This window comes from Siphateles boraxobius, unplaced genomic scaffold (assembly GCF_051911475.1).
Source record: "Siphateles boraxobius isolate OS27281-9 unplaced genomic scaffold, OSU_SipBor_1 30, whole genome shotgun sequence".
Taxonomy (NCBI): Eukaryota; Metazoa; Chordata; class Actinopteri; order Cypriniformes; family Leuciscidae; genus Siphateles; species Siphateles boraxobius.
The window spans coordinates 8,774,396-8,800,958 of NW_027508920.1; the positions used below are offsets into that span (position 1 = coordinate 8,774,396).

The following is a 26,563-nucleotide window of genomic DNA, read 5'->3' on the forward strand; positions in this document are numbered from 1 at the left end:
GAGCTGGAGATACTGAGCATGCTTGATAGCCCCGTCTCTGAACCGAACGCGGAGACAGAACCATTGCAACTCTGCCATCATTATGTTAAGCCCGCCCACCGACTCTATACACTATGTGATTGGCCTGACTAGATTTTGATTTCTAGGCTAATTAATGCCTTTGTCTGAATTTATTTTTATCCACCGGGAATAGAATTGACGTCATTACTTGAGGACGTAAAAGAACTTGTGAACCGTTTTTTTTAACCGGATCACTGAAACAAAACTGTCCGAAAGAACAGATTCGCGGAAAACAACCGGACTTCCCATCACTATTATATACAAATACAATATTACAACAAAACATAAAACAAACCCAGAAAAGGAAAATCCACCAACAGGTATATGTAACAGGTATACCGCCTGTTAATTTTTTAAGTTTGTTGAGATTTTTGGATGTCCGCAGCTCATTGACCTTTTGAATAATAGTTGGCCCCTGGAAATTTCTGGATCACTGCATCTGTAAAAAAGACAAAATGTTTTATTGGCATTTGAATTTGTTTTTAATAAGTCTTTACTGTTGTAACTTGCTGTACTACAGTAGTTTGGAAAAACAGCATACTCATTTTCCTGTAGGCTGGAAGGTGATGCCAGTTGTTCCTGTGTGCTCTGCTCCTTCGCTTCAAGACATTTTCCCAGCTTGCCCATTGTACTAAGGAGTTTTGGCATTTCTAGGAAGCAAAACAACAAACAAATAGATTTTCAGTATCAGTATTTTCAATTTCTTTAGCAGAAAATGAAGATCAGCTTGCCCAAAACTCGGAAATAATAGCAGAGTGGATTAGCTGATGGCATTAAAACAGATAAACAGATATAGACTTAATAGTATATAAGCTTTACCATAAGTAGAAACAGGCAAAGCAACATAAACAACTCTGACAGACAGTGTGTACTGTACTTGGCTGTGACAAAATACTAATCCTGTCAAGATCTAGTGAAAGTTGTAGATTATCAGGTACTCCTAACTTTGGATGATTCATTTTAAGTATTTAAAGTATTTAATTTATAAATGTAATTAATTTGCAAAGTTATAAGTAATAATGATTTTGTTTTATTTTATCCTAAAGCAATAACTTTATAGTGGGCAGCCAATTATTTTTTTACATTTGAAATGCAGTTGCTAGTTTGAGGTCCCAGTAAAAAAATAATCTTGTGACCTTTTGTGGCTAGATGGTCCGTCATTGCTGGTCTCCTCTTCAACAAGCCTAAGGTTTGGCCTGCATTTTCTTTTGCTCGGAAGTTTTGGACTGGTGTGATGTGTCCTCATTCGTTTTTCTAGGGTGGACTGTCTCTCTGTGGGGAAAAAAGGGGAATACAAAATGTAGAATCTAAAACAAAAGATACAACTAGGACTATGAGAATGACAACAACATAGGCTGACAAAATGTAAACGCTTATGCGCCCACAAAATTATTGATGTCATAATGGGGGACAGTGTTCAAAATATTAGCACACATACTGACAGGAATTTAATATCCTGCAAGCTACATTGGCATACATTTGAGATATTTTTACTTTAGTATTATTGTATTAGTAGTTCTAGAGTCTAAAGGCATATATTGTATTTTTTTCTCCACTACATGATGTGTTTGACAGCTGAAATCTTACTTTTTTAAAAGATATTATTCTCAAATAAAAAACATTTAAATATCTTAGAATGATACACTGCAGTGTAACGTTAACGTTAATAATCTGGGCCTACTCCTAGCTCGTAAACATGACCATGAAAATGAGACCATGAAAATGCAACTCACACAATAAAGCAGTTAATATTAACGTTAAAAAAAAGATTTAAAAATTTTAAAAAAAAATTAACAGTTACACACTGAATATCTGCTCAATTATCCGATCTGTACTAGCTTCGATATTATCAGTAGCTTATAAATAGCTCATACAATTCAGAGATTATTTTAATTATTTATTATCTGTGCAATATCAATGTGTGAATTATAATAAAAGTTCAGAAATTAACTTACCTGCAACAGAGTTGCCTCGTACGGCCATCCGCCTTTAGGGTTTTTTCTTCAGTCCACCTCTCCACTCAATTAAATATAGCCTACAGATCTCATCAAGTCCTTCTAAGAAATCATTAATATTGAAGTTTGTTATGTGTGATGTTGGAACAATGCTCCAACTTAAATTATCAGCTTCTTCTTTCCACTCAACAAGGGCGAACATTCTTCATCCGTTGGTCTCTGAATGCGCGTAATTTAGCGGTCTTTTGATTGCGTTTGAATTTTGGCGCGCCTAATGAAGATAGGCCATTAGGCAATGACGTAAGGTATTGGGGTGGAACCGCATGCTAATAAATGCATGGCTTGAAATGCAGACAGAAATTGTTTTTACATGCCTTTGGAACAGCACAGATGTGATTATACCGCTGACTTTTCTTAATTATTATGAAGGAACTTTTAAATTTTGTATCTGACATCAATGACATCAGTTTTTGCAGCTCTGCCACGCTTTGTTGGAGACATTAACTATGTATTATTCTGTATGCATCTGCATATGTAGTGCATGTATTAACCTATGTATTTTCTTACATATAGAAATTGATTACATCGATATATGGTTATTGATGATATGAAAAAAAGTTAAGTTTGCAAATATAATTTGTTTACTATTTGTTTTGTTTTTATGAGCCAGTTAAGGTAAAATAATACATTTTAAAAATCAATTTTTTTTATTATTTTTTTGCTAATTCTAAAATGGGATAGAAATTGAAAAGAAATGTGGATTGTGTAGACTTGTTTAAAAGTTCAAGATGTTCAAATAAGGAAAAGAAGGAATGAATTAATAGGGAAACCATAAGCATGTAAAATGTGTGTATGTGGTTTAAATATATTGGCATATATTAAAATAAACATATCAGTGAAATATATGGTTATAACATAAAATATTATATATAGAATAATCATATACATTGTATTATGTCAATATACTCATTTAATATGGACAATTTATATATGTTATAAACCTATATCAACATATATCTAGAGATATGTATATATGTTATAGCAATATATTGTCATATATTTAGCATATATGACAGCGTCACTTGTGATATAGGGACATATATGTCATATATTACATTTCCGTATATTCTGAATGCCTTCGGCAGAATTCAAATGAGCCATTTTAATCTAGATTAATCTAGATTAATTCCAAGATTCCAGTGAGATTAATCTAGATTAAAAAAATGAATCTATGCCCACCTCTACTAAAAACACATCTCTTTGGCTTAGCATACACATAACACATTATAGATTGCTATAATTCAATGTTAGGCTGCATAGTTTAGATCAGCCGGAACCGGGAACACTTCCCATAAATCCTGTTGTACTTTGTACATCATAAGAAGGATGGCGTCTACGCTAATATTAGTCTCTCTGTTTATCCCAAGGTTTACCACAGTCCGCCGGATCCAGGCCATATCCAGATCCGATGAAGGACCATCAGATGGACACGACGATAACGCATCCCTGAAGTGCCACCCTCATCAACACTGTGAAGGCCTCATGGACACCTCAAAAAACTCATCTCTATACCGGCGTGATGACTCCGACCCCTAACCAGATGAACTGGATAAATATTGTGAAAGTTCTGATCCAATCTGACTTCTGACTTATTATGCCGCCTAAATCATAATCATACACTGTTCGTTTGTTGGCCAAAGGAGGACTGGCCCACCGACTGAGCCTGGGTTCTCCCAAGGTTTTTTTCCTCCATTCTGTCACCTGATGGAGTTTTGGTTCCTTGCCACTGTCGCCTTTTTTTTCGCCTTCATTCGCCATTGGCTTTTGGCTTGCTTAGTTAGGGACATTTAACATTTAATTTTGAATTTGATAATACTATTACAACTTTACTTTCCTGTTATCTCTGTAAAGCTGCTTTGAAACAATTTCTATTGTAAAAGCACTATATAAATAAAGGTGACTTGACTTGACGACATATACTTCGATCGGGTGGCCATCCTGGAAACAGTGTATCAGATGATCGGTTGGGTTTAGATGGAACAATTATCATACAACACTGTACATGTTTGGTATGATAAATATAATAAAAGTCATAATAATTTAGTCTGTCATTAATTTAGGCTATGTGTTCCAAGTATTTTCAATATTAATGCTCAGTAATGATGAATTTCTCCATAATTAAAATTTGACATCTTGTAGTTGTACTTCCATCTGGCAAATTCCATTTTGCAGATGTATATGCGACCGTATGAAATCAGACAACATGACATTCATGTACATGATCAACACAGTTAATGATAAACATGGCCTTTTAAGCAAATAAACTGCATCAGTAAAAGTTATGACATTACTTTATACTAATTACCACAGTTTAGCAAACGTTTATGGGGTATAGGTGTCTAAAACAGCAAATTATCTTCTTTGTTGATACCTGCTAAAAAAGGTGGATCATCTTCTCCATATTATACAACAAAATGCTATTGTATATGGTAGAAATCCAGAAATATCGAATAGGAATATTTCACATCCAACTTTGAATGCACTGCAACATAAGTGATAATGTGCTGAAGCATAGATTTTTGTTCAATCCTGCTCTTTTTATAACAAAATATTCTCCAAAGCTATTCTCTATCTGGAGTAAACAAATGTATCTGATGAAAGCAAGTGCTCGGGGCTCGGACAGGAACAAATGGAGTGTGATTGGCGACAAAGCGAACAGATCAATGAATGCCTAAATCAATCTCCGTGAATCAGAGCCATCTGACATGAGTAGCACCATCACTGTGACACTTAACACAGCACTTTCAACACGTCTGTTGCTTTGGTTTTAATGAGCATGCTTGTTTAGAGCTATATGAGAGCAAATAATTTCTGTCAGACTCAGTATGGGAAAATTAGCTAATCTCAAAAGTCTCGGGAGAATGGGCCGACTGATTCAAGCTGATAGAAGAGCAACTTTGACTGAAATAACCACTCGTTGCAACCGAGGTATGCAGCAAAGCATTTGTGAAGCCACAACACGCACAACCTTGAGGCGGATGGGCTACAACAGAAGAAGAACCCACCGGGTACCACTCATATCCACTAAAATAGGAAAAAGAGGCTACAATTTGAAAGAGCTCACCAAAATTGGAGAGTTGAAGACTGGAAATGTGTTGCCTGGTCTGATGAGTCTCGGTTTCTGTTGAGACATTCAGATGGTAGAGTCAGAATTTGGCGTAAACGGAATGAGAACATGGATCCATCATGCCTTGTTACCACTGTGCAGGCTGCTGGTGCTGGTGTAATGGGATGTTTTATTGGCACACTTTAGGCCCCTTAGTGCCAATTGGGCATCGTTTAAATACCACGGCCTACCTGAGCATTGTTTCTAACCATGTCCATCCCTTTATGGCCACCATGTACCCATCCTCTGATGGCTACTTCCAGCAGGATAATGCACCATGTCACAAAGCTTTAATCATTTCAAATTGGTTTCTTGAACATGAAAATGAGTTCACTGTACTAAAATGGCCCCCACAGTCACCAGATCTCAACCCAATAGAGCATCTTTGGGATGTGGTGGAACGGGAGCTTCGTGCCCTGGATGTGCATCCCACAAATCTCCATCAACTGCAAGATGCTATCCTATCAATATGGGCCAACATTTCTAAAGAATGCTTTCCGCACCTTGTTGAATCAATGCCGCATAGAATTAAGGCAGTTCTGAAGGCGAAAGGGGGTCAAACACAGTATTAGTATGGTGTTCCTAATAATCCTTTAGGTGAGTCTATGCCTTTTGTAGTTAAAAATTACAAGAGAGAGAGAGAGAGAGAGAGAGAGAGAGAGAGAGAGAGAGAGAAAGAGAGAGAGAGAGATAGAGAGGTTGTTTTATCCTAAAAATAGAAGAATAAAAAGATTTTCTGTTGGTGTAAAAAAAGTACTGAAAAAAAGCTATAGGCACGTTGGATGTTTCACTAAAACCATTCATTCTAAGAGGGTTATTTATATATTTTTTTCAAGTCAGCCAATAATTACATGAAAGAAGAATTTAAGATGCCTAAATCAATAGAACTGTGTCAACTTCTCCAAAAAGCTTGACATGAAATCTTAAGATAAGGAACTTTGAACCATTACACCCTTATACTTTCACAATGATTACCGTAATCGAGAAACACTGCATTACAAGCTTAGTTTTGTAAGAAAAAGATCTTTAATGACATGAAAAATAACATTTTACTTGCAAAGTCTGTAAACAATTCACCACCATGACGCTTGATGACAAAATCCACAAAGCATTTCAAACAAGTAACAAAGAACATCTTGAACTTTACCACACCAAAACACACTCATGCGCAGTGGAAGGGTATACAGTACATTAAAAAGGGAAGTTGACATTCTAACCTCAAGAGCATTGAGTGACACACTGATACTCCATTTAAAAACACATACCAAGACTGATTTAGAAAACATCTACTTGGAATCGAAACTTTGCGAACAACATAAAAATACTCTTTTCCACTTTTTTCCACTTAATTTTCTTTTCCAATTCACCATGAGTAGCACAAAATAGCCATACAGTGTGTGACCACTCAACATGCAGCTGAAACAATCAAGATTTCCCATGCAGTGGAAGGGCTTCCAGGTACACCGGTAGAAGAAAATGGGACGCCGTTCCCTTTGATGTCAGGAACAGCCTACTGGAGCTCTCTGATCTTGGGCCTCTGGATCCCAGGACAGAACATCTTGTGCATAAATTATCGTCTATTGTTGGTCTGAAGATGAGAAATTGGACCTCAGGCTATGGTGATGGAGGAGCCTTCAGGGAATTACAGGAACCTCCCTGGCTTCCCCCTCCAGTACTGTGATACTGCAGAGAGCATAGGAGAACAAAGCAGTATAGTCATCTTAGTTCACTCAAAAACTTCATCAGTCATGATTGCACTGATTTGACATTACTGCCTTGGACATTTACATTAAAGGAGAACTCCGGCGCAAAATGAACCTGGGGTGTAAATAACACATCAGTACCAAGTCGACTGTTCTCTGGGATTTGTTTTCATGATAATCGAGTGTAAAGAGTTTTATCTCTAAAAACTGTTTAGCTTATAACGCTAGTATATGGGGCATATAATAAGTAAAAATACATTGCTAGTTAATACCACTAACAAGGCTCAAAATAGCCCCACACTAACACGGTAGCTTAATGAGGGTCTCTACATACAAACTGAAGCACTGATACCTTTGTATGTGTACAGACAGTTTAATAATAATACACTTTATAAAGACATATAAAAAAATAAACTGTTGAATGTCTATTTTTTTATGTGTCCACTTACAATCGAAATAAAACATTGTGCTTTTGTAAAATAAAGAAAATAAACAGGGTGTGCTTTCTGTCTCTCCATCTCCGATAACCTTTTTTCTGGAGCACATCTCTAAACTTAAAAAAAAACTCAGCGAATACTATTCACCCAAGCATGAGCAATATATCTTTATAATCATTTAAGTTTAAGTTAAGTTTGAATAAGTAATTTATTCTTAAGTGCTTTGTTCTAATCGCGATATTGGATAGTGTCTGTAAACCGCAAAAAGACTGTTTAAATATGAATTGCGTGACTCTGTGTAGGCTAAATGATGAATGAATAGCACAGACGCGCGCGCGTTGTTTACTACAGTTATACAGCGCGTGTCTGTGCCGTTCATTCACTCTCGCACCTACATTAGTAAACATTATTTTTACATGAACACATCCAAACTATATTGCTATAGCCTACTAAGATGAGTAAAAATAGACTGAAATATGTTGAAATAAAATGTCTGTAATAAGCAACAAACTGCAAATTAACATGTATATGCTAATATATCATAGACAATATGTTATAGACTAAATATGAATGTTTAGACAAGATTTTGGGATTAGTTTTGGTAGATTATAAAGTTTTGACTGTAAAAAAAGACTACTGTCACATTAAATAGTTAAGGTTTTGTTCACCAATTTCTGCTCATGATAAAAATACTATAGTATGATGTTTTGTCAAAAATAAAGTAGGTATATTTAATTATCAACTAAGTGTCAGGATACAGGCACGGAGACAGAGGTAAGTGAATCCAAACACAGCTTTATTTAACGTGACACAAGTGCATAGGTGAGTATTTTCAAAGTTCAGGTGCAGATTTGGTGAAGATCACTACGTGCGGGGCAGATTACAGGTATGCAGGTCCTCTTCAGGTTAACTGATGTCAAGCAGTCACAGATCTCTTATACTTGTCTTGTCTCTTTCAGATGTCGTCGTGGGAGTGACAACTCGGCGTGAACACTGGGACTCAGGAGAATACAGGGTTTTTGGGGAACAGGGATCCAGGCAGGATTTCGAGGAACAAGGATCCAGACAGGATTGCAGGAAACACGGATTTGGACAGGATCTCTGAAGACAGTGGAACAGGAATGCAGAGGTTAGTAATTCACAGGTGAGTATACGTTACTTGGCTGGAAATGGACATATCAGAGACTTCGGAAGACAAGGGAAATGGTCTGTTCCTGTTGGAGGCTTGACAATGACTGAGGTTGTGGTGAGTGTTTTTAAGCAGGGGTTGATGAGGCTTACTGATTGTGAACAGGTGCAGGTGATTAGTATTCTGGGGAGAGTGATCGTTGTGTGGTGAAGGATGTTGTGTTTGATTGGCTCCTGACATTACCCCCCCCTCCAGAGTCCGCGCCAGCGGACCTTGGACCCCGACGTCGTGGTGGTCTACCTCTGGGCCGTGGTGCAGGTTTGTCAGGATGTTGAGTGTGAAACTCAAGGAGCAAATTGGGATCAAGTACGTCGTTCCGGGGTATCCAACATCTTTCCTCTGGTCCATACCCCTCCCAATCTATCAGATACTCGAGCTGACCACCTCGACATCGGGAGTCCAATATCTCCTTTGTCAGATAAATGGGCTCTGGTTCAATAGGCGGTATCGGGGGGTTATCTTCCGGAACCGGTTCTGTCTTACAATGGGGAATGGTCCGATGTATCTGGGGTTGAGTTTGTGGCAAGGTTGACATTGACGGATGTCTTTTGTGGAGAGCCAGACTAACTGTCCGGGTTGATACTCAGGGGTTTGACGGCGACGAGCATCTGCGAAATGCTGTTGGCGATTCACCGCTTGCTGGAGGTTATGATGGGTTTGATTCCACACTCTTTCGCTTTCTTGAAACCACTTATTTACTGCTGGTACTTCTGAGGGTTCGCTGGACCATGGAAACAATGGGGGTTGGTAACCCAGCACACACTGGAAAGGAGTTAACTGCGTGGATGACTGTCTGAGGGAGTTTTGTGCGTACTCTGCCCAAATTAGATATCGACTCCAGATATTCTGGTTGGTGTGGCAGAATGTACGCAGGAAGCGTCCTATATCCTGGATCTTTCGTTCGGTTTGGCCATTTGTTTGCGGATGATACCCTGATGATAAGCTTACAGTCACGTTCATAAGAGTGAAAAAGGCTCGCCAAACTCGGGAGATGAATTGTGGTCCTCTGTCAGACACGATGTCCTCTGGGATGCCGAAGTTTCGAAAAACATGTTCCATCAGAAGTTCACTAGTGACAAAAGCCGTAGGGAGACCCTTCAGAGGAATTAGTTTGCATGCCTTGGAGAACCGATCGATGGTCACGAGGATACAGGTGTTGCCGTCAGAAGGGGGAAGATGCGTGACGAAATCTATTCCAATGTGTGACCACGGTCTATGTGGGACAGGAAGTGGTACTAATTTACCCGCAAGGAGATTTCTGGGAACTTTGGACATGGCGCAGGGAATACAACCTTGTATGAACGTTGTGATGTCCTGTTGCATGTTGGGCCACCAATATTTGAGTTGGAGAGTTGAGAAAGTTTTGCCTATTCCAGGATGACCTGTGCCTACAGAGGAGTGAGCTGATGAAATGAGAGAGTTGCGGAAATCCTCAGGTACGTAAATCTTCTCGGGGCGCATCCTGGGACTCTAGGTTGTTGTCGTGACAATTCCAATAATTGCTCGTTGATTTCCCACTGGATGGGGTTGACAAACAGTTTCTCGGGCAGGATGGTCTCAGGTTCCTCCATCGGAGTTTCTGGGGCATGCGAGAGAGGGCATCCGCTCTAGTATTCTTTGAGCCTGGACGATATGAGATTCTGAAATGGAAACGGGTGAAGAATAGTGCCCATCAGGCCTGACGTAAATTGAGTCTTTTAGCATCTCTCAAGTACTGGAGGTTCTTGTGGTCGGTAAGTACTAGGAATGGATGTTTCGCCCCCTCTAACCAATGCCTCCATTCCTCTAAGGCAAGTTTCACAGCCAGAAGCTCCCGGTTTCCAAAGTCGTAGTTGCTTTCTGCTGTAGATAACTTCTTGGAAAAGAACGCGCAAGGTATGGTCTTGGAGGATGAGTCAGAGTACTGGGATAGAATTTCTCCTACCCCAGTAGTGGAGGCATCTACTTCCACCACAAATACCCTCTCTGGATCTGGATGGTGGAGCAAGGGTGCAGTGGCGAATGCGGCCTTGAGTGAATTAAAGGCAAGCTCTCCTTCTGGGGTCCAAAGTAACATCTTCGGCTTTCCTTTTAACAGGGAGGTCAGAGGAGCTGTCAAGATACTGTAGTTGTGTATAAATCGTCTGTAAGAATTTGCGAAGCCGAGGAACCTCTGGAGTTCTTTTACCGACTGAGGAGTTGGCCTGGACATGATGGCTCGGTCTTTCGTTTATCCATTTCCACTCCTCTTTCACTCAGTTGGTATCCCAGGAATTCGACACTGGCCTGATGAAAAGTACACTTTTCTGCTTTTAGAAACGGGTGAATTCTCTGAGTCTTTGGAGTACTAGGGACACATGATGTTGATGTTCACCAGGGTTCTTGGAATAAATCAGAATATCATCGATATAAACCAACACGAACTTTGCCAGGAAGACTCGGAGTACCTCGTCCATAAAGCTTTGAAACACGGAAGGAGCGTTTACCAACCCATACGGCATGACCAGGTATTCATAGTGCCCTGCAGGCGTGATGAAAGCAGTTTTCCACTCATCCCCTTCTCTAATTCTGACCAGATTGTATGCACTACTCAGATCCAATTTGATGAAGATCTTGGCTTCCCTGAGCTGTTCGAGGGCTGCTGGAATGAGAGGTAGTGGGTAACTGAATTTCACGGTGATTTGATTCAGGGCTCTGTAGTCGATACATTGTCTTAAACCTCCATCTTTCTTGGCAACAAAAAAGAAACTAGCGGCAGCAGGGGATGTAGAAGGACGGATGTAACCCTGTTGCAAAGCTTCTTCGATGTACTTCCGCATAGATTCCTGTTCAGGAATTGATAGAGAATAGATTCTACCCTTGGGAATCGATGCATCAGGGACCACATCAATGGCGCAATCCAATGGTCTATGAGGTGGTAAGTTGGAGGCAGTGACAGGGTTAAATATGTCAGAGAACGAGGAATAACATGAGGGAATATTTGTGGACAGATTTTCTGTGGGGCTTTCGATGGAGGTGGAACTCACAGTGAGCGCTTTCTTAGGTTCAGCACCAGGTGGAGCAGAGTGTGGGCTTTTCTCAAGTGGGCAATGACATCCCCAACTGTTTATCTTACCGGACTGACAATTTATGGTAGGTTGGTGACGAATTAGCCATGGACGGCCTAGGATTATGTCTGCTTGACTTTTTTGGAGAATGAAAGGTTCCAACATTTCGTGGTGAATATTTTCAATGCATAACTGGATGGGTGTTATTTGAGCTGTAACATACCCCTTGTTAAAGGGTTCACCGGTCACTGCATGGATGGAATATGGTTTTGGAATGTCGACCTTCCTGAGGTTAAGTTTCTTGCAGAGCCGCCCTGATATGAAGTTCCCCGCTGATCCGGAATCGATGATGGCTGCTACAGATACATGGAAATTTGGGGTTTTCAAGGTTACAGGAATAGTGAGTGGTGTCGATATGGCGAGGGGATCTTGAACGGAGCTTACCATCATCTGACGTGGTCGAATGGGGCATGCGAGTCGAAAGTGACCTTTAACACCACAGTACAGACATAACTGCAATTCTCTACGACGAGAACGTTCAGCCTGGGTGAGTCGGTGAGTATCGACTTGCATTTCTTCTGGGGGTCTTTCAGACTCATGGTTAGCGAGGACATGAGGGGATGTGGCATGAGAATGTCGAGCATCTCGATAACAGCCCTGAGATCGTTGATGGACACGGAGAGTTTGCTGTATGAATTTTTCCAGCCCCAGATTATCATCATAGATCACCATTTGGAGACGGAGTGCAGGATTTAAACCACCACGATAAACAGCCAGAAGAGCCTTTTCGTTCCAACCACTCACTGAAGCTAGAGTTCGAAACTCAATGGAATACTCTGAAACGGGTTTCTTATCTTGTCGAAGTCGCATTAACTTATCGCTGATGGATGAATCATTGACTGGGTGGCCGAAAACTTCCTTGAAATGGTTAATGCAACTTTGTAATGACATGGTAACCTCAGTTCCCTTTCGTAGTCACTCCGAGTTACGTCGGATGACGACGAATGGGGGTTTCGCTTAGAACACCTATCGACTTCGAGTATTACAAAACGAGCCAATGGCGATGAAATGCCATGGGTCTGCGGAATTTGCATAGCGTAACTCCGCCCCACCTCGTGGGTATAAAAGGAGGACGCTCGGCAACATGCAGATATGTTTTCGCTTCGGAGCCAAGAATATTTCTTCACTCCACAATCATCTCTGACTTCGCTCTATGAGACGAGCTTCTCTCTCCGGTGTTGGTGTGACGGCGATCTGCAGCGAGCTCACAGTGCCTGCTGATCTGTGCAGTGATCTGCCAGTGTGTGTGTGTCTCCCTGTGCGCTTCAACATCGCGGAGTTTTTTTCTCCTCTCATAAAAGAGCTCGCACGCGGCACGTCTTTTTAAAGACGGCTCGCCCGTGTATTTCTGGTTGCAGCGGACTGGTATCGGACTCTGATGGGCACGAGCGCTGTCTAGTGTGTTTGGGCTTTGATCATGCTTGAACAGCGCTCGTGGATGACTCATGTTCTCTCTGGGAACGTGATCATCGCGTCATATATAGGTCGAGACTCGGTGAACTCGCAAGAGTGAGAGTCCCCTCATCCACTACCCGATCTTCGGCTGGTGGACAGGGTGACCTGAGGGTGTTGGTCTGGAACAAGGCGCCGACTCTGTGTCCACGCCCCAGCCCCCCCTCTTTAATGACGGTGCCCGCTAGCGAACTGATGATTCCACGAGTCTACCCTCGCGTGGCCCGTGTGTTTTCATTTGAAGCTACAGAGGATGATGCTGTGTCTGTAGCAGCATCACTAGGTGGGCTTGATTCTTCTGGAAATGACGACTCTTCACAGCTGCCACCCTTTGGTGTGCATACGGCTGTGCCTGAGTCTGATCCGGAGATGATGGCCATGCTTTCCCGGGACGATTGGTTTTTGGGTGAGGCCGCCGACGCGTCCACGGCAAACCCCAATATCTTTCCTCCCGGACGTGCATGATGAGTTCACGGGTCCTCTCGTTGGTCTCATCCGCCTTTCCTCCCCTCAGGGGCCGCTGCCCATGGGTACACTGGGGTTCCCCCGGTTGAACGCTCTGTTGCCATGCTACTGTGTCCTCAGAGTGCTTCCCGGCGCAATCCTAAGCACCCGTCCAAGCCTGTAGTTCTTTTCGTCACAGTAATCTGTGGCGAAATCCTATAGTGCCACAGGACAGGCAGCTGCCTCACTGCATCCCATGACCGTTCTGCTGGTCTACCTGACCCAGACGCTCATGGACATGCAGGAGGGCGGGACTGACCCGAGGCTCTTCAGTGAGCTGCGCGCCGCCACTGACCTTGCTCTCCGAGCGACGAAAGTGGCCGTACGCTCTCGGAGTCAGGTGATGTTCACCAGTTTGGGGCTGACCGGTCTGATGTGCAAGATGTCGGGCGGACCCGTCTGCTCGACACCCCCATCTCCCAGGTCGGCCTCTTTGGCGGTGCGGTTGAGTGCTTCTGCCCAACAGTTCTCAACCGCCCGTGAGCAGATTGAGGTTATTCTGCCCGACGGCCCCGCCGTCCGCTCAGATCCCTCAGTCTGCCCACCGCCGAAGGCTCCCTCCCACGGTTCCAACCCCGCCCGTTCACCCGGGCCTGGCTCTGGAAGACCGTAGGGGGATGCCACAGCCCTCTCCAGCCCCGCACCCCGCTAAACGCCGGGTTAAGCGACACTTTTGAGATGGGCTGCTCAGAGATGAGACTCAGTTCTTTCCAGGAGTTGGTAGCAGGGCCACTCCTTTCCCCGGTGGAGGGCTGGGGAAGAATCCTTATTCAGGAAGAACTGACTCTCTCCTCTCTGAGCATACAGAGTTCTCGGACGACACAGAGCGCCGCCCACAAGCCGTGCTCTCCTCTTCCCCCTCTGCCCCAGAGGTGGTTGACACGGCGTGCCGTCCACGGACCGTTTCGCCCCTGTCCCCCTCTGTCGCCAGACCCCTGACAGAGCAGGCCCCCGTGGAACGCTGGTCCTTCACTGGCCTCCTCTGTCAGGGTGCGGTTATGACCTTGCCCCCACACCGGGCCGCTATGCCGCCCTCGTCTGGGCTGGTCATTTCCGCTTCGCTGCACCACCGGGGGGACGTCTGTGGTTCTTCACTCCGCTGACACAGTTGGGAGCCTGCACTAGAGCTCCCTATCTGTTCCGCTGGGTCGTGCGAACCATCGGCTCGGCTATGCGATTCAGTTCGCACGGTCTCCTCCCGGCTTCACGGGAGTCCGCTCCACTTTGGTCGGTGGCTATGCCCCTATCATGAGAGCGGAGGTTAATCCCTACTGGCGAAGGGTGCGATTGAGACTGTCCCTCCAGCCGAGATGAGGTCCGGGTTAACAGTCCCTACCTCATTGTCCCGGAGAAGTCTGGTGGGTTACGGCCAATCCTGGACCTATGCATCTGAACCGCTCCCTTCTCAGGCTGCCGTTCAAGATGCTCCTGGCCAAACGCATTTCTGGATGTGTGCGGCCACAGGATTGGTTTGCAGCGATCGACCTGAAGGACGCCTACTCTTATGTCTCCGTTCTCCTTCGACTCAGAGCGTACCTACGTTCTGCTGTCAGGGCGCGCGCATGTCAGTACGCTGTTCTCCCATTCGGGCTAGCCCTGTCTCCTCGCGCCTTCACAAGGTTGTTGAGGCAGCCCTTGTTCCTCCATGGGAACACGGGGTTCGCATCCTGAACTATCTCGGTGACTGGCTGTCTTAAGCTCACTCCTGAGACCAGGTTTGTGAATACAGGGACCCAGTGCTCCGGCACCTAGCTCGTCTGGGCCTTCGGGTCAACTGGGAAAGGAGTAAACTTTGCCCCGTGCAGAGGAGCTCTTTTCTCGGCATGGACTTGGTCGCCTTCTCCACTCAGCCATTAAACAAGAGTGCGGTCCCACTGAAATTGTTTCAGAGGCTCCTGGGGCATATGGCATCTGCGGCAACGCCGCTCGGATTGCTTCATATGAGACCGCTTCAGCTGTGGCTTCGCGATCGAGTCCCGAGGTGGGCATGGCATCATGGCACGCTCCGAGTTACAGTAACTCCGACCTGTCGTCAGACCTTCACCCCGTGGTGGAACCTCAGTTTCTACGGGCCGGTGTTCCCCTAGAACGAGTTTCCAGGCATTTTGTTGTCTCCACAGATGCCTCTTCCACGGGCTGAGGCGCCATGTGCAACGGACATGCTGCCGCGGGCTCCTGGACAGGACCCCAGCGCCTTCTGCTTGTCAATTGCCTCGAGTTGCTGGCAGTACGCCTTGCCCTGCACCGTTTCCTCACGTTGCTCAGGGGTCAACACGTACTAGACAATACCGCGACTGTAGCGTACATCAACCGTCAGGGTGGTCTACGCTCCCGCCGTATGTCGCAACTCGCACGCCACCTCCTCTTATGGAGTCAGAAGCACCTGAGGCCCCTTCGTGCTATCTACATTCCGGGAGATCGGAACTTTGCAGCCGACGAGCTGTCACGGTTTCGGCCCATCTCCGGCGAATGGAGACTCCATCCCCAGTCGGTTCAGCTGATTTGGGACCAGTTCGGGGACGCACAGATAGATCTGTTTGCCTCTCACGACTCGACCCATTGCGCCCTGTTCTATTCCCTGACCGAGGGCTCTCTCGGCACGGATGCACTGGCGCACAGCTGGCCGCGGGGCCTACGCAAATATGCGTTTCCCCCAGTGAGCCTTCTCGCACAGACCTTGTGCAAGATCAAGGAGGACGAGGAGCAGCTCATTCTGGTTGCGCCGTATTGGCCCACCCGGACCTGGTTCTCCGAACTGGTACTCCTCACGACAGCACCTCCTTGGCCAATTCCTCTGAGGAAGGATCTCCTTTCTCAGAGACGGGGCACCCTTTGGCACCCTCGACCCGATCCTGGAGGCTCCACGTGTGGCTCCTGGACGGGACGAGGCAGGTTTGAGTACCCTGCCACCAGCGGTGGCGGCTACCATCACTTCCGCTAGAGCTTCGTCCACGAGACATGTCTATATGTTGAAGTGGAACCTCTTCGTCAACTGGTGCTCTTCTCGTCGAGAAGACCCCAGGAGATGCTCGATCTCTGTTGTGCTTTCCTTCCTGCAAGATGGGTTGGAGCGAAGGCTGTCTCCCTCCACCCTGAAGGTGTATGTGGCCGCTATCGCCGCATATCACGAAGCAGTTCAAGGTAAGTCTCTGGGGAAGCACGACCTGATCGTCAGGTTCCTGAGAGGAGCGAGGAGACTGAATCCTCCTCGCCCTCCTCTCGTTCCCTCTTGGGACCTCTCAGTGGTCTTGAATGCCCTGCAGAGGGCTCCCTTTGAGCCTCTGCAATCAGTTGAGCTTAAGTTCCTGTCTATGAAGACAGCGCTCCTGGTTGCATTGGCCTCCATCAAGAGGGTAGGGGACCTGCACGCATTCTCCGTTGACAAAGCGTGCCTGGAATTCGGGCCCGGTCACTCTCACGTGATCCTGAGACCCCGGCCTGGATATGTGCCCAAGGTTCCCACCACTCCCTTCCGGGACCAGGTGGTGAACCTGCAAGCGCTGCCCCGGGAGGAGGCAGACCCAGCCGTGGCACTGCTCTGTCCAGTACGCGCTCTCCGCGCTTACGTAGACAGAACGCAGTGTTTCAGGACCTCAGACCAGCTCTTTGTCTGTTATGGTGGGAGACTGAAGGGAAAGGCTCTCTCAAAGCAGAGGTTGTCTCACTGGTAGTGGACGCCATTGCTTTGGCTTACCAACAGCAAGGCCGACCGTGCCCCCTTGGTGTGACAGCCCACTCCACCCGGAGTGTGGCTTCCTCTTGGGCTCTAGCACATGGCGCCTCGCTGGCAGACATTTGTAGAGCTGCAGGCTGGGCGACACCCAACACATTCGCCAGATTCTATAATCTCCGAGTGGAGCCTGTGTCCTCTCGAGTACTCGCTTCAGTTAGCTAGTACTGGACCCGCTCAGGTGTCTTCGCTTGCTCGCCATTCCACTCCACGGACTGGATACGTGCGATTATTCCTCAGGTGAGCCTTCCTCTTGAAGCCCTGAGTTCCTCCAGCACTGTTGACGCTGGCGCCAGTGTCTATTGCCTGGACGTCGGCTAGGTGCCTCCGTGTGCATGGTTCCTCCCTGAGTAACCCCCACATGTGTATTTCCACTGTAAGCCTCCTTGAGCATGTGTCTTTCCCTTGGCAAGCCATCTTGCCCTCCTGGAGTTGAAAGTTGCCACCCCTCGGGCTGGTCACTCCAGTGTTCCTCCATATGTAACCCTCCGGCCATATGTGTATCTTAAGTCCTCCCTACGGGTAGGCATGCTGCGGCATATCTCCTCTGAGATATGCTTCCCAGTGTACCTTGGTATTCCTGTGTTAAGTAGGACTCCTTCGTCTGTGCCAGTATCACGACAGGGGGATCAGACTTTCGCAGGGCACTGGAAGACAGCTGTGAAGGTGGCGTGATTTCACGGGGACCCCCATTCGTCGTCATCCGACGTAACTCGGAGTGACTACGAAAGGGAACGTCTCGGTTACATATGTAACCCTCGTTCCCTGAGTAGGGAACGGAGACGTTACGTCTCCCTGCCACTTCCGCTGTACCGCTGGGCAGACGCCTGAGTTCAGTCTCGGCTCCTCAGCGAAGACATATCTGCATGTTGCCGAGCGTCCTCCTTTTATACCCACGAGGTGGGGCGGAGTTACGCTATGCACATTCCGCAGACCCATGGCATTTCATCGCCATTGGCTCGTTTTGTGATACTCGAAGTCGATAGGTGTTCTAAGCGAAACCCCCATTCGTCGTCATCCGACGTAACGTCTCCGTTCCCTACTCAGGGAACGAGGGTTACATATGTAACCGAGACGTTTCTTGTGCCCACAGCGACTCAACCCATCTCAATGCTGTTCCAGATAATTGCTGAATGATGAAAGAGATTCGTGAGCGATCGGTGGGAAACAGATGAGCTTGTTGTTCAATGAAGAGCGAACACTGCAATAGGAAGCCGTTGCAATCTTCCGCCCGGCCGGTAAATGGCGCTGGTCGAGAGGTGGAACTAGCAATGCATACCAGTGTGGGAGTAGGGTTTGCGGAAGTGGTGGTGGACTGAGGAAGCGAACTCGCCGCATCGGTTGCAAGTTGCCCTGGAATGGCAGCGGATGGCGGTTGTGTTGGATATAGCGGTAGTTGGTCAAGCCTTCTGTCAGGATACAGGCACGGAGACAGAGGTAAGTGAATCCAAACACAGCTTTATTTAACGTGACACAAGTGCATAGGTGAGTATTTTCAAAGTTCAGGTGCAGATTTGGTGAAGATCACTACGTGCGGGGCAGATTACAGGTATGCAGGTCCTCTTCAGGTTAACTGATGGCAAGCAGTCACAGATCTCTTATACTTGTCTTTTCTCTTTCAGATGTCGTCGTGGGAGTGACAACTCGGCGTGAACACAGGGACTCAGGAGAATACAGGGTTTTTGGGGAACAGGGATCCAGGCAGGATTTCGAGGAACAAGGATCCAGACAGGATTGCAGGAAACACGGATTTGGACAGGATCTCTGAAGACAGCGGAACAGGAATGCAGAGGTTAGTAATTCACAGGTGAGTATACGTTACTTGGCTGGAAATGGACATATCAGAGACTTCGGAAGACAAGGGAAATGGTCTGTTCCTGTTGGAGGCTTGACAATGACTGAGGTTGTGGTGAGTGTTTTTATGCAGGGGTTGATGAGGCTTACTGATTGTGAACAGGTGCAGGTGATTAGTATTCTGGGGAGAGTGATCGTTGTGTGGTGAAGGATGTTGTGTTTGATTGGCTCCTGACACTAAGATGTTATTATAGTGTTTGTTCCAATATTCAAATTAATGAATCCTTACCTTTTTTAATATGTATGATAAAATATATACTTTTTACAAAGAAAGAATACACTTGAAATTTTGTTAAAATGTAATTGTTGTTGTAATTGTAACCTATTTGTAATTGGTTCCAATTTCTAATTGTAAAATATGTATATATAGATATATAGCTATAGATATTTTGTCCTTGCATTATTTGGGACCCTGTGACACACCTGTGTGAAAGGCTAATTAATATGCAGCTCATTATGTATGTGGCACATTATCCGGCCTTTGTCTTCTCAGGTGTGAACACGCCTCCACGCATATTGCCTTTCCAAACAAAAGGTGTCTTATAGAATTTAAATCAATGTATTGTTTTGTGTAAATGATTAGGCAGGATGATTTTCAGATCATTTTGAAGCAAAAACTCTAGGCAACAACACCCATTAGTCAAAAGTCTTGTGGACACATATTTAGTATGTGTTTTTTGGCCTTATTTCAGACACTTTAAGTTTTAGTTTTTTCAATAACCATGCATAAACAATATTCTCTCAAAAATGCAATCATGTACATACATTTTGCTCACATATTATGGTAGCCATGTTTGTGTTAAATAGAGTGTAATTACACCTTTGCTATTAATATGTTTATAAGCAACTGAAAAAAGCACAAATGTCAGGGCATGTCAAAACATCTCAAGGACCCTAAAAACACCTTGGACCCCAGAGGGTTAACGGTATGTAGTTAGGTTTAACGGTGGGTTAAGGTGTAAGAGAAGGGTCAACAGTGTAATTCTACATGTAATTACAGAAAATAATTACTGCTGTAATTACATGCAGGTATTTATATATATATATATATATATATATTAAGTGTACTGTACAATAAGATTAATTTATATGTTAGTACAAAGAAGCTGAAGACACAAAATGGGGCCAAATGTTTAATTCATTAAATAAGAAATTAAACCCTCATTTAAAAATAATTAGAACAAGAATTAAATCAATGGGCCTCCCTGCAATGCCACAAATGACAGAGCTATATATACAGTGGATATTTTGCTTCAAATAAAGTCTCTAGATAATTTATCAGAGAAGTTGTAACCTTTTTTTTAAGAACAGTAATGTTTCTAGGTGTTTGATTCTTTTATTTTCCCAATGTGAATTTGAATGTCTTATAAAAAGAACATAATTTTCTTTTATAAAAAGCATTTTTTAATTTTTTTTATTTTGCTTTGGCAAACCAGTACTCAAACCAGTCAAGTAATGTTTACTTAGTTTCCCTTTCAGCCACTCACGTTCGACATAGTCGATGTGTCGACTGATTGGGATCACACTTAGGTGTGCAAGCTTTACATCCACGCTCCGCCCCGCAGCGCAGGTATAAATATAGAAGTGGATGCACGCACCACTTGTTTTACTTCAGATTCGATCGGTCTTCATGACAGTGTCTCTGATTTGTGTTGATTCATTCAACAAGCGAGTGTGTCTGTGCTTCTTCTGGTAGTATCTTCTGGTGCTGGTGGTTCTACAGACCGAGTGCAGCGGTGGTCGCGAGCCTTCTGAGCTCTCAACTGCTATTTTAACAGCATTCCTTTTTGTGTTTGTTTGTCTGCCGGCTGGTTGAGGGCGAAGAAAGTGAGTGCTTCACTGGTACAGGCTGCACCATCCCTGTCGGTGTTGCCGCGATCATTCCCCTGTGTGCTCCAGCAGCAGGATAGTTTTCATTTCCTGAAAGAGCAACACGGGTGCGTTTGCGTCTTTCTAAAGATGTCATTCAAACCGTGTGGTCGTTCCCTGTCCCCCTCTGATGGTCACAATAGTTGCATCACGTGTTTGGGCTATCAGCATGCTGAAGCAGCTTTTGTGGATGGTTAATGTTCCCATTGCAGGAATATGACCATCTCGGTGTTGAGATCGAGACTCGCCTTCGTCCGCGAAGGCCCCACCCTAGGGTGCCGTGTGGGAAGGGTGATCGGAGGATCATAGTAATGGCTTCCCGCCCAATAAACCAATCCCTGTGGGCCCCTCACTCCTCTATCACACTGCAGCCGGTGGAGTCCCCCATTGAGCGCTCTGTAATGGACCGACCAGCCATGTCATTCAGGGCCCCTCCAGAGGACATGATGAAACGGGCCGCCCAGGCTGTCGGGCTCGCGTAGAATCCTCCACCGTGTCCCGAACAGTCTCGGTTGGATGCTTGGTTTCTCGGGGCGGGCCGTGCTTTTTCTCAGCCCGCCGCCCCAGTGCCTTTCTTTCCCAAAGTGCATGGAGAGCTTACCAGGTCATGGGCGGCACCTTTCAATGCCACAAATTGTCTGTGTAGCTCCTCCTCCCACACTACCCTTGACGGAGGAGCGGTGAAGGGTTTACGAGGCTATCCCTCCAGTGGAGCGGTCTGTCGCGGCACACCTGTGTCCTGTGCCATGGCGTTGCTACAGGTCTACCAGGCCAAGGCACTCATGGACATGCACGAGCGTAACCCAGACTGTGCGCTCATAGGTGAGCTCCGCACCGCAACCGACCTCGCCCTCCGGGGTACGGCTGTTGCGGCCAGCGCGATTGGTTTGGCGATGTCCACCTTATTGGTCCAGGAGTTCATTGGCTCAGCCTGGTTGAAATGGCTGATGCGGACAAGGTTCAGTTCCTGGACTCCCCAATTTCCCAGGTTGGGCTGTTCGGCGACGCGGTGGAGAACTTTGCCCAGTTCTCTGCCGCCGAACCACAGATGGAGGCCATCCGGCACATCTTGCCCCGGCGGCCCACTGTTGCCTCCACTCCTCTGCCGGTGGCAGTTCCTCCACCTGCACTTCGCCGAGGGCGTCCCCCTTCCGCCGCTCCTGCTCCCGCTGGGCCTCTGCAGCAACCTCCACCCAGGCCTCAGCGTGGAGCCTGTCTCAGGTGCAGCCAAACCAGGTGGCAAGTGGAAGACTAAACGTCCCTGAGACAGTTCACCCAGGGATGTGGGGATGAACTCTTAATGTGGTTAACTTTCTGCCGCTGGCTCCCCGGAATCCAGGAGTCCGGGTTCGAGGACCCGATTAAGCCTTCGCACGCACCCCCTGCCGACCCGTGGAGACAGGTAAGTGTTGCACCACACACTCAGACCCCACTTCGGGCCACCCCCGGGCCTTCCGAGCCGGGTCCCTGTCCTCCACTTAGCTGCCCCACCCCGGTTACGTCTGTGGTGCCTCTGGTCCCCCTGGTCCGGTTCGAGGAAGCCTGGTGAGTGCTTTATCTAGACAGGATAGTCAATACAGCCTCAAAAATTATTGGCTGCAAACTCTCCCCATCTGTGAGATCTACGAGGCCCGTATTCACCGGAAAGGCCTAAAGATCCTACAAGATGATACTCACCCTGCCAACTCCCTTTTCTCTATACTCCCATCAGGAAGAAGGATAAGAGCTATTAAGACAAAAACCTCCCACTTCCTTAACAGTACATACTGAAGAGCCATTAAATCTCTAAACAGCTCTCAATCCCTGAACTAGTTCCTTATGGAAAAAAGGTTCCCTTAAATAGTCTGCATAAGTTTCAAATTTCTTATAGTGTTTTATTATACCCTTTTATATATTTTATGCCAACCATACTAGTGTTATTTTATCTATTTATTGTAAAGTTGTGGACTTGCGCTCTGTATCCCTATGTAAATTGTCACGTCTACCTGACATCAGCCACTATCCTCCTGGACTGTCATCCAGGTATGTGGTGAGCGGTGTGTTCCCCTTACTTTTATTTTTCTGTGTCAAGTGTCATCCCGTGTGGGATATTGTTTGTGTATATATTTGCTCTGGTTGTATCTTGATGTCCTGTTATGAGCACACTGAAGCAAATCCCTAACAACTTGATTCAAAAGTATTGCATCTTATTGAATTTAATCTTGGACGGGCCCCAAACTGCATTGGCACATCAACTGCCTCGAGTTGCTAGCAAGTGCACCTTGCTTTGAGATGCCTCAAAACTCCGCTGCTCGGCAAGCATATACTGGTACGTACGGACAACACTGCGACTGTTGCGTACATCAACCATCAAGGTGGTCTACGCTCCCGTCGTATGTCGCAACTTGCCCGCCACCTCCTCCTATGAAGTCAGAAGCATCTGAGGTCGCTTCGTGCAACTAATATTCCTGGCCTGCTCAATCGTGCCACCGACAAGCTCTCACGCTAGCCTGTGGCCCAGGTCGAGTGGAGACTCCATCCCCAGGCGGTCCAGCTGATCTGGGACCATTTCGTGGCCGCATAGATCGATCTGTTTGCCTCTCCAGACTCGTCCCAATTTAACAGTAAAATACTGGCAGCTGTGGTTCCAGTCATTTACCGTAATTCTACCATTTCAATACCGTTTTAAACGGTATAATTCGACAATATATAAAAAAATAATACATAAACAATACATAATTAACATTTCTAGTATATGTAGTATACTTTATGATGTATACCGACAAAACTATTTTTCACTAGATGGAGAGGAAATAAATAAAGTAGAAATAGATTATGGTACATCATTAGCTATTTATTAAAACACAAACAAAAAATAGGCATTTACAAATTGGCTGAAACTGACCCAAACTGATTCTCAGCATAAACACAAACAGAAAGTTATAAAGGAAAATAGCACTTGCTTTAACAACACAAATCTTTTAAAGAATTTGTCCAAAAATGTAATTCTCATTATTCTTTTATCCAGATGCAATCCCAGATGTGCACAACTGCCTTTCTTCAGCAGAACACTGCAATCATTTGGAAACTCCAAAAGTAATGCATGAACCTGATCAATTATTGTAGCAAACTTACGTAGCAAAATAATAGGTGTATAAACAAAACAAATAAATATTTAACAAAAAAGCCTGTCTGCAATCAATTCATTGCATAGCTGTGCAAGGCAAGCATGTTGGCATGTTTATGTTAGTAGAAAACGATGCCTTGATTGCAAACAGAAGAACGAACTTCACATGAAAATTCAGATATTTCAAACGGTTTTAGAGCCCTGGTCAGAAGCACTAGTTTAAAGTAGAGAATGTTTTACTTATTGATTTGTTTCTTGCATTAATCACAATGCTGGAAGCCATTTTCTTGCATTGTATGCATCCTACAGAGCTTGAATTTCCTCCAGATTAAATATATGCATTTGTGTTCTGATGAAGAAAGTCATATACACCTTGGATGGTATCTGGGTAAGTAAATAATCAAAATCTTTCATTTTGAAACTATGCTACTCTATATTTTTTAAACATTATGATAACAGTTTTATGAACATGAAAACAATGTAAAAGAGAAAAGTGTAAATTGCCCAGTCCAATAAGAGGAACTACCGTGTGAATTAACCTTAAGAGAAAAAAAATAAAAAACAGCCAACAAGTTACACCCACTTTGGATAGATTTGGCAAGACGTCTGACGAAACTGGTCAACACACCCAGGTCTAAGAAGAAAAAAAAATAACAAAAATGTTAGTGATTATATATAGCACATGGCAAACAATACTTATCTATAACATTGCACACATTTTTAAATGAAACAGAAAATGGACTGTTTAGTAGATGAACTTAATTAGAAACTTATTAAAGGAACAGCTCACCCAAAAATGAAAATTCTGTCATTAATTACTCAGCTTCGTTCATCTTGGTAACACAAATTAAGATATTTTTGATGCAATGAAATTAACAGCTATATAATTAACACTTTGACGGCCCAGAAAGGTAGGAAAGACATTGTTAAAATAGTCCATGTGACTACAGTGGTTCAACCTTAATTTTATGAAGCAACGAGAATACTTCTTGTACAAAATAAAGACATTATTTAACAACAATTTCTTCTCTTTCGGATCAGTCTCCGACGTGCTTTCAAGAGAGCACCACGGCGCATGCATGACCTTGTAGTCACATGGACTATTTTAACGATGTCTTTCCTACCTTTCTGGGCCTTTAAGGTGTTAATTAAATAGCTGTCAATGGATGTAAATATCCTCATGGAACATGATCTTTACTTAATATCCTAATGATTTTTGGCATAAAAGAAAAATTGATAATTTTGACCCATACAATGTACTTTTGGCTATTCCCACAAATATACCCGTGCTACTAAAGACTGGTTTTGTGATCCAGGGTCACAAATGCATATATGGTACTGCATGTGTGTGCACAAATTTTGCAAAAGTACATGACTCTGATTTAACAAAATCGGAAATACATTTTAAATCAATTTAAGGGTTCCTATAATAGAAAACCTTTTGACCGCATGACAGTTCCATATCATCCCGCCAAACAATTTTAGTTATCTCAAAGGTCCTTAGGGCCTAGAACAGCAAAATAACCAAAACCCACAAAAAAATTGATATTGAAGCAAATAAATATAACTACATAATAACAGGATAAAAACATCTTAGGTTACGACTGTATCCATAGTTCCCTGAGAAAGGGAACGAGACGATGCGTCGATGGCGCTTTGGGAATGCTTCCAGCGTGAATGCGTCTAAGGCATTTATGTCAACTAGTCCAATGGAAGGAATAAATGTCATGGGCGGGTGACGTCATGACCAGGAAGAGATAAGAGCGCAACTGGTGCAACCGGCATTAGCTTCGAAAATTGCCGAAGCAAGTCGATCACAGGGATGCAGGAAGTATGGCAGGGTGACGCATCGTCTCGTTCCCTTTCGAGGGAACTCGCGATGTGTCGATGATGCTTTGGGAACGAGAATACCCAAATCGCAAAACTTTCAAATGCCTGAGTGTCAGCCTGTTGTCATCACTACACTAAGCACCTGAGACCTTGGGGCAGCGTCCAGGTCCAAGCTATGAAATCTGCGCCCCGAACCACCAAGGGTGGCGGGGTTGGTAGAACGGTCCCCTGAGGGCACGGAAATGGAACAGGCACCATATAATGAGGTGTACACCGTTCCACCCCGGTTGGGGCTGCCCTCACCGGTCTGGCGCCAAGACCTTTTCTTTTGAGCCAAATCCTTCTCAGCATGAAAAACGGTCCTCGGATCCGGCATTTGCTTTGAAGGCTTTGGCTGCTGTGTTGCGTATGAGAAACTAGACGGCTGGAGCTGTTCACGCCCAGCTGCCCATGGGTGTTGGACTTAGCGAGGGATAGATTTTTTTAACCGCCTCCGACTGTAATTTGGCCTCCTGGAAACTCTCAACGACCGAATTAACCGCGTCGCCGAAGAGACCAGAAGGATTGATAGGAGCATCAAGAAGGAAAGATGTATCTTTCTACTTGATTTCTATCAAATGAG

At 44.9% G+C, this 26,563-nt stretch overlaps 1 protein-coding gene and 1 long non-coding RNA gene across 2 annotated transcripts in view; both read right to left on the reverse strand.

Annotated features, from left to right (window-relative positions):
* Nucleotides 1–469: 469 nt before the first annotated feature.
* LOC143757428 (uncharacterized) lies at nucleotides 470–1,261 on the reverse strand. Its single transcript, XR_013210523.1, has 3 exons — nucleotides 1,197–1,261; nucleotides 602–710; nucleotides 470–499 (listed from the first exon to the last, which is right to left on the reverse strand). It is a non-coding gene; the product is annotated as an uncharacterized LOC143757428 (long non-coding RNA).
* A 4,927-nt stretch (nucleotides 1,262–6,188) lies between these two features.
* syt9a (synaptotagmin IXa) overlaps nucleotides 6,189–26,563 on the reverse strand; it is a 158,762-nt gene continuing 138,387 nt past the window's right edge. The window contains exon 7 of the mRNA XM_077248226.1: nucleotides 6,189–6,864. Within this exon, the coding sequence (XP_077104341.1) occupies nucleotides 6,796–6,864 (69 nt within the window). The 3' untranslated portion in view covers nucleotides 6,189–6,795. The remainder of the gene's footprint in view (nucleotides 6,865–26,563) is intronic.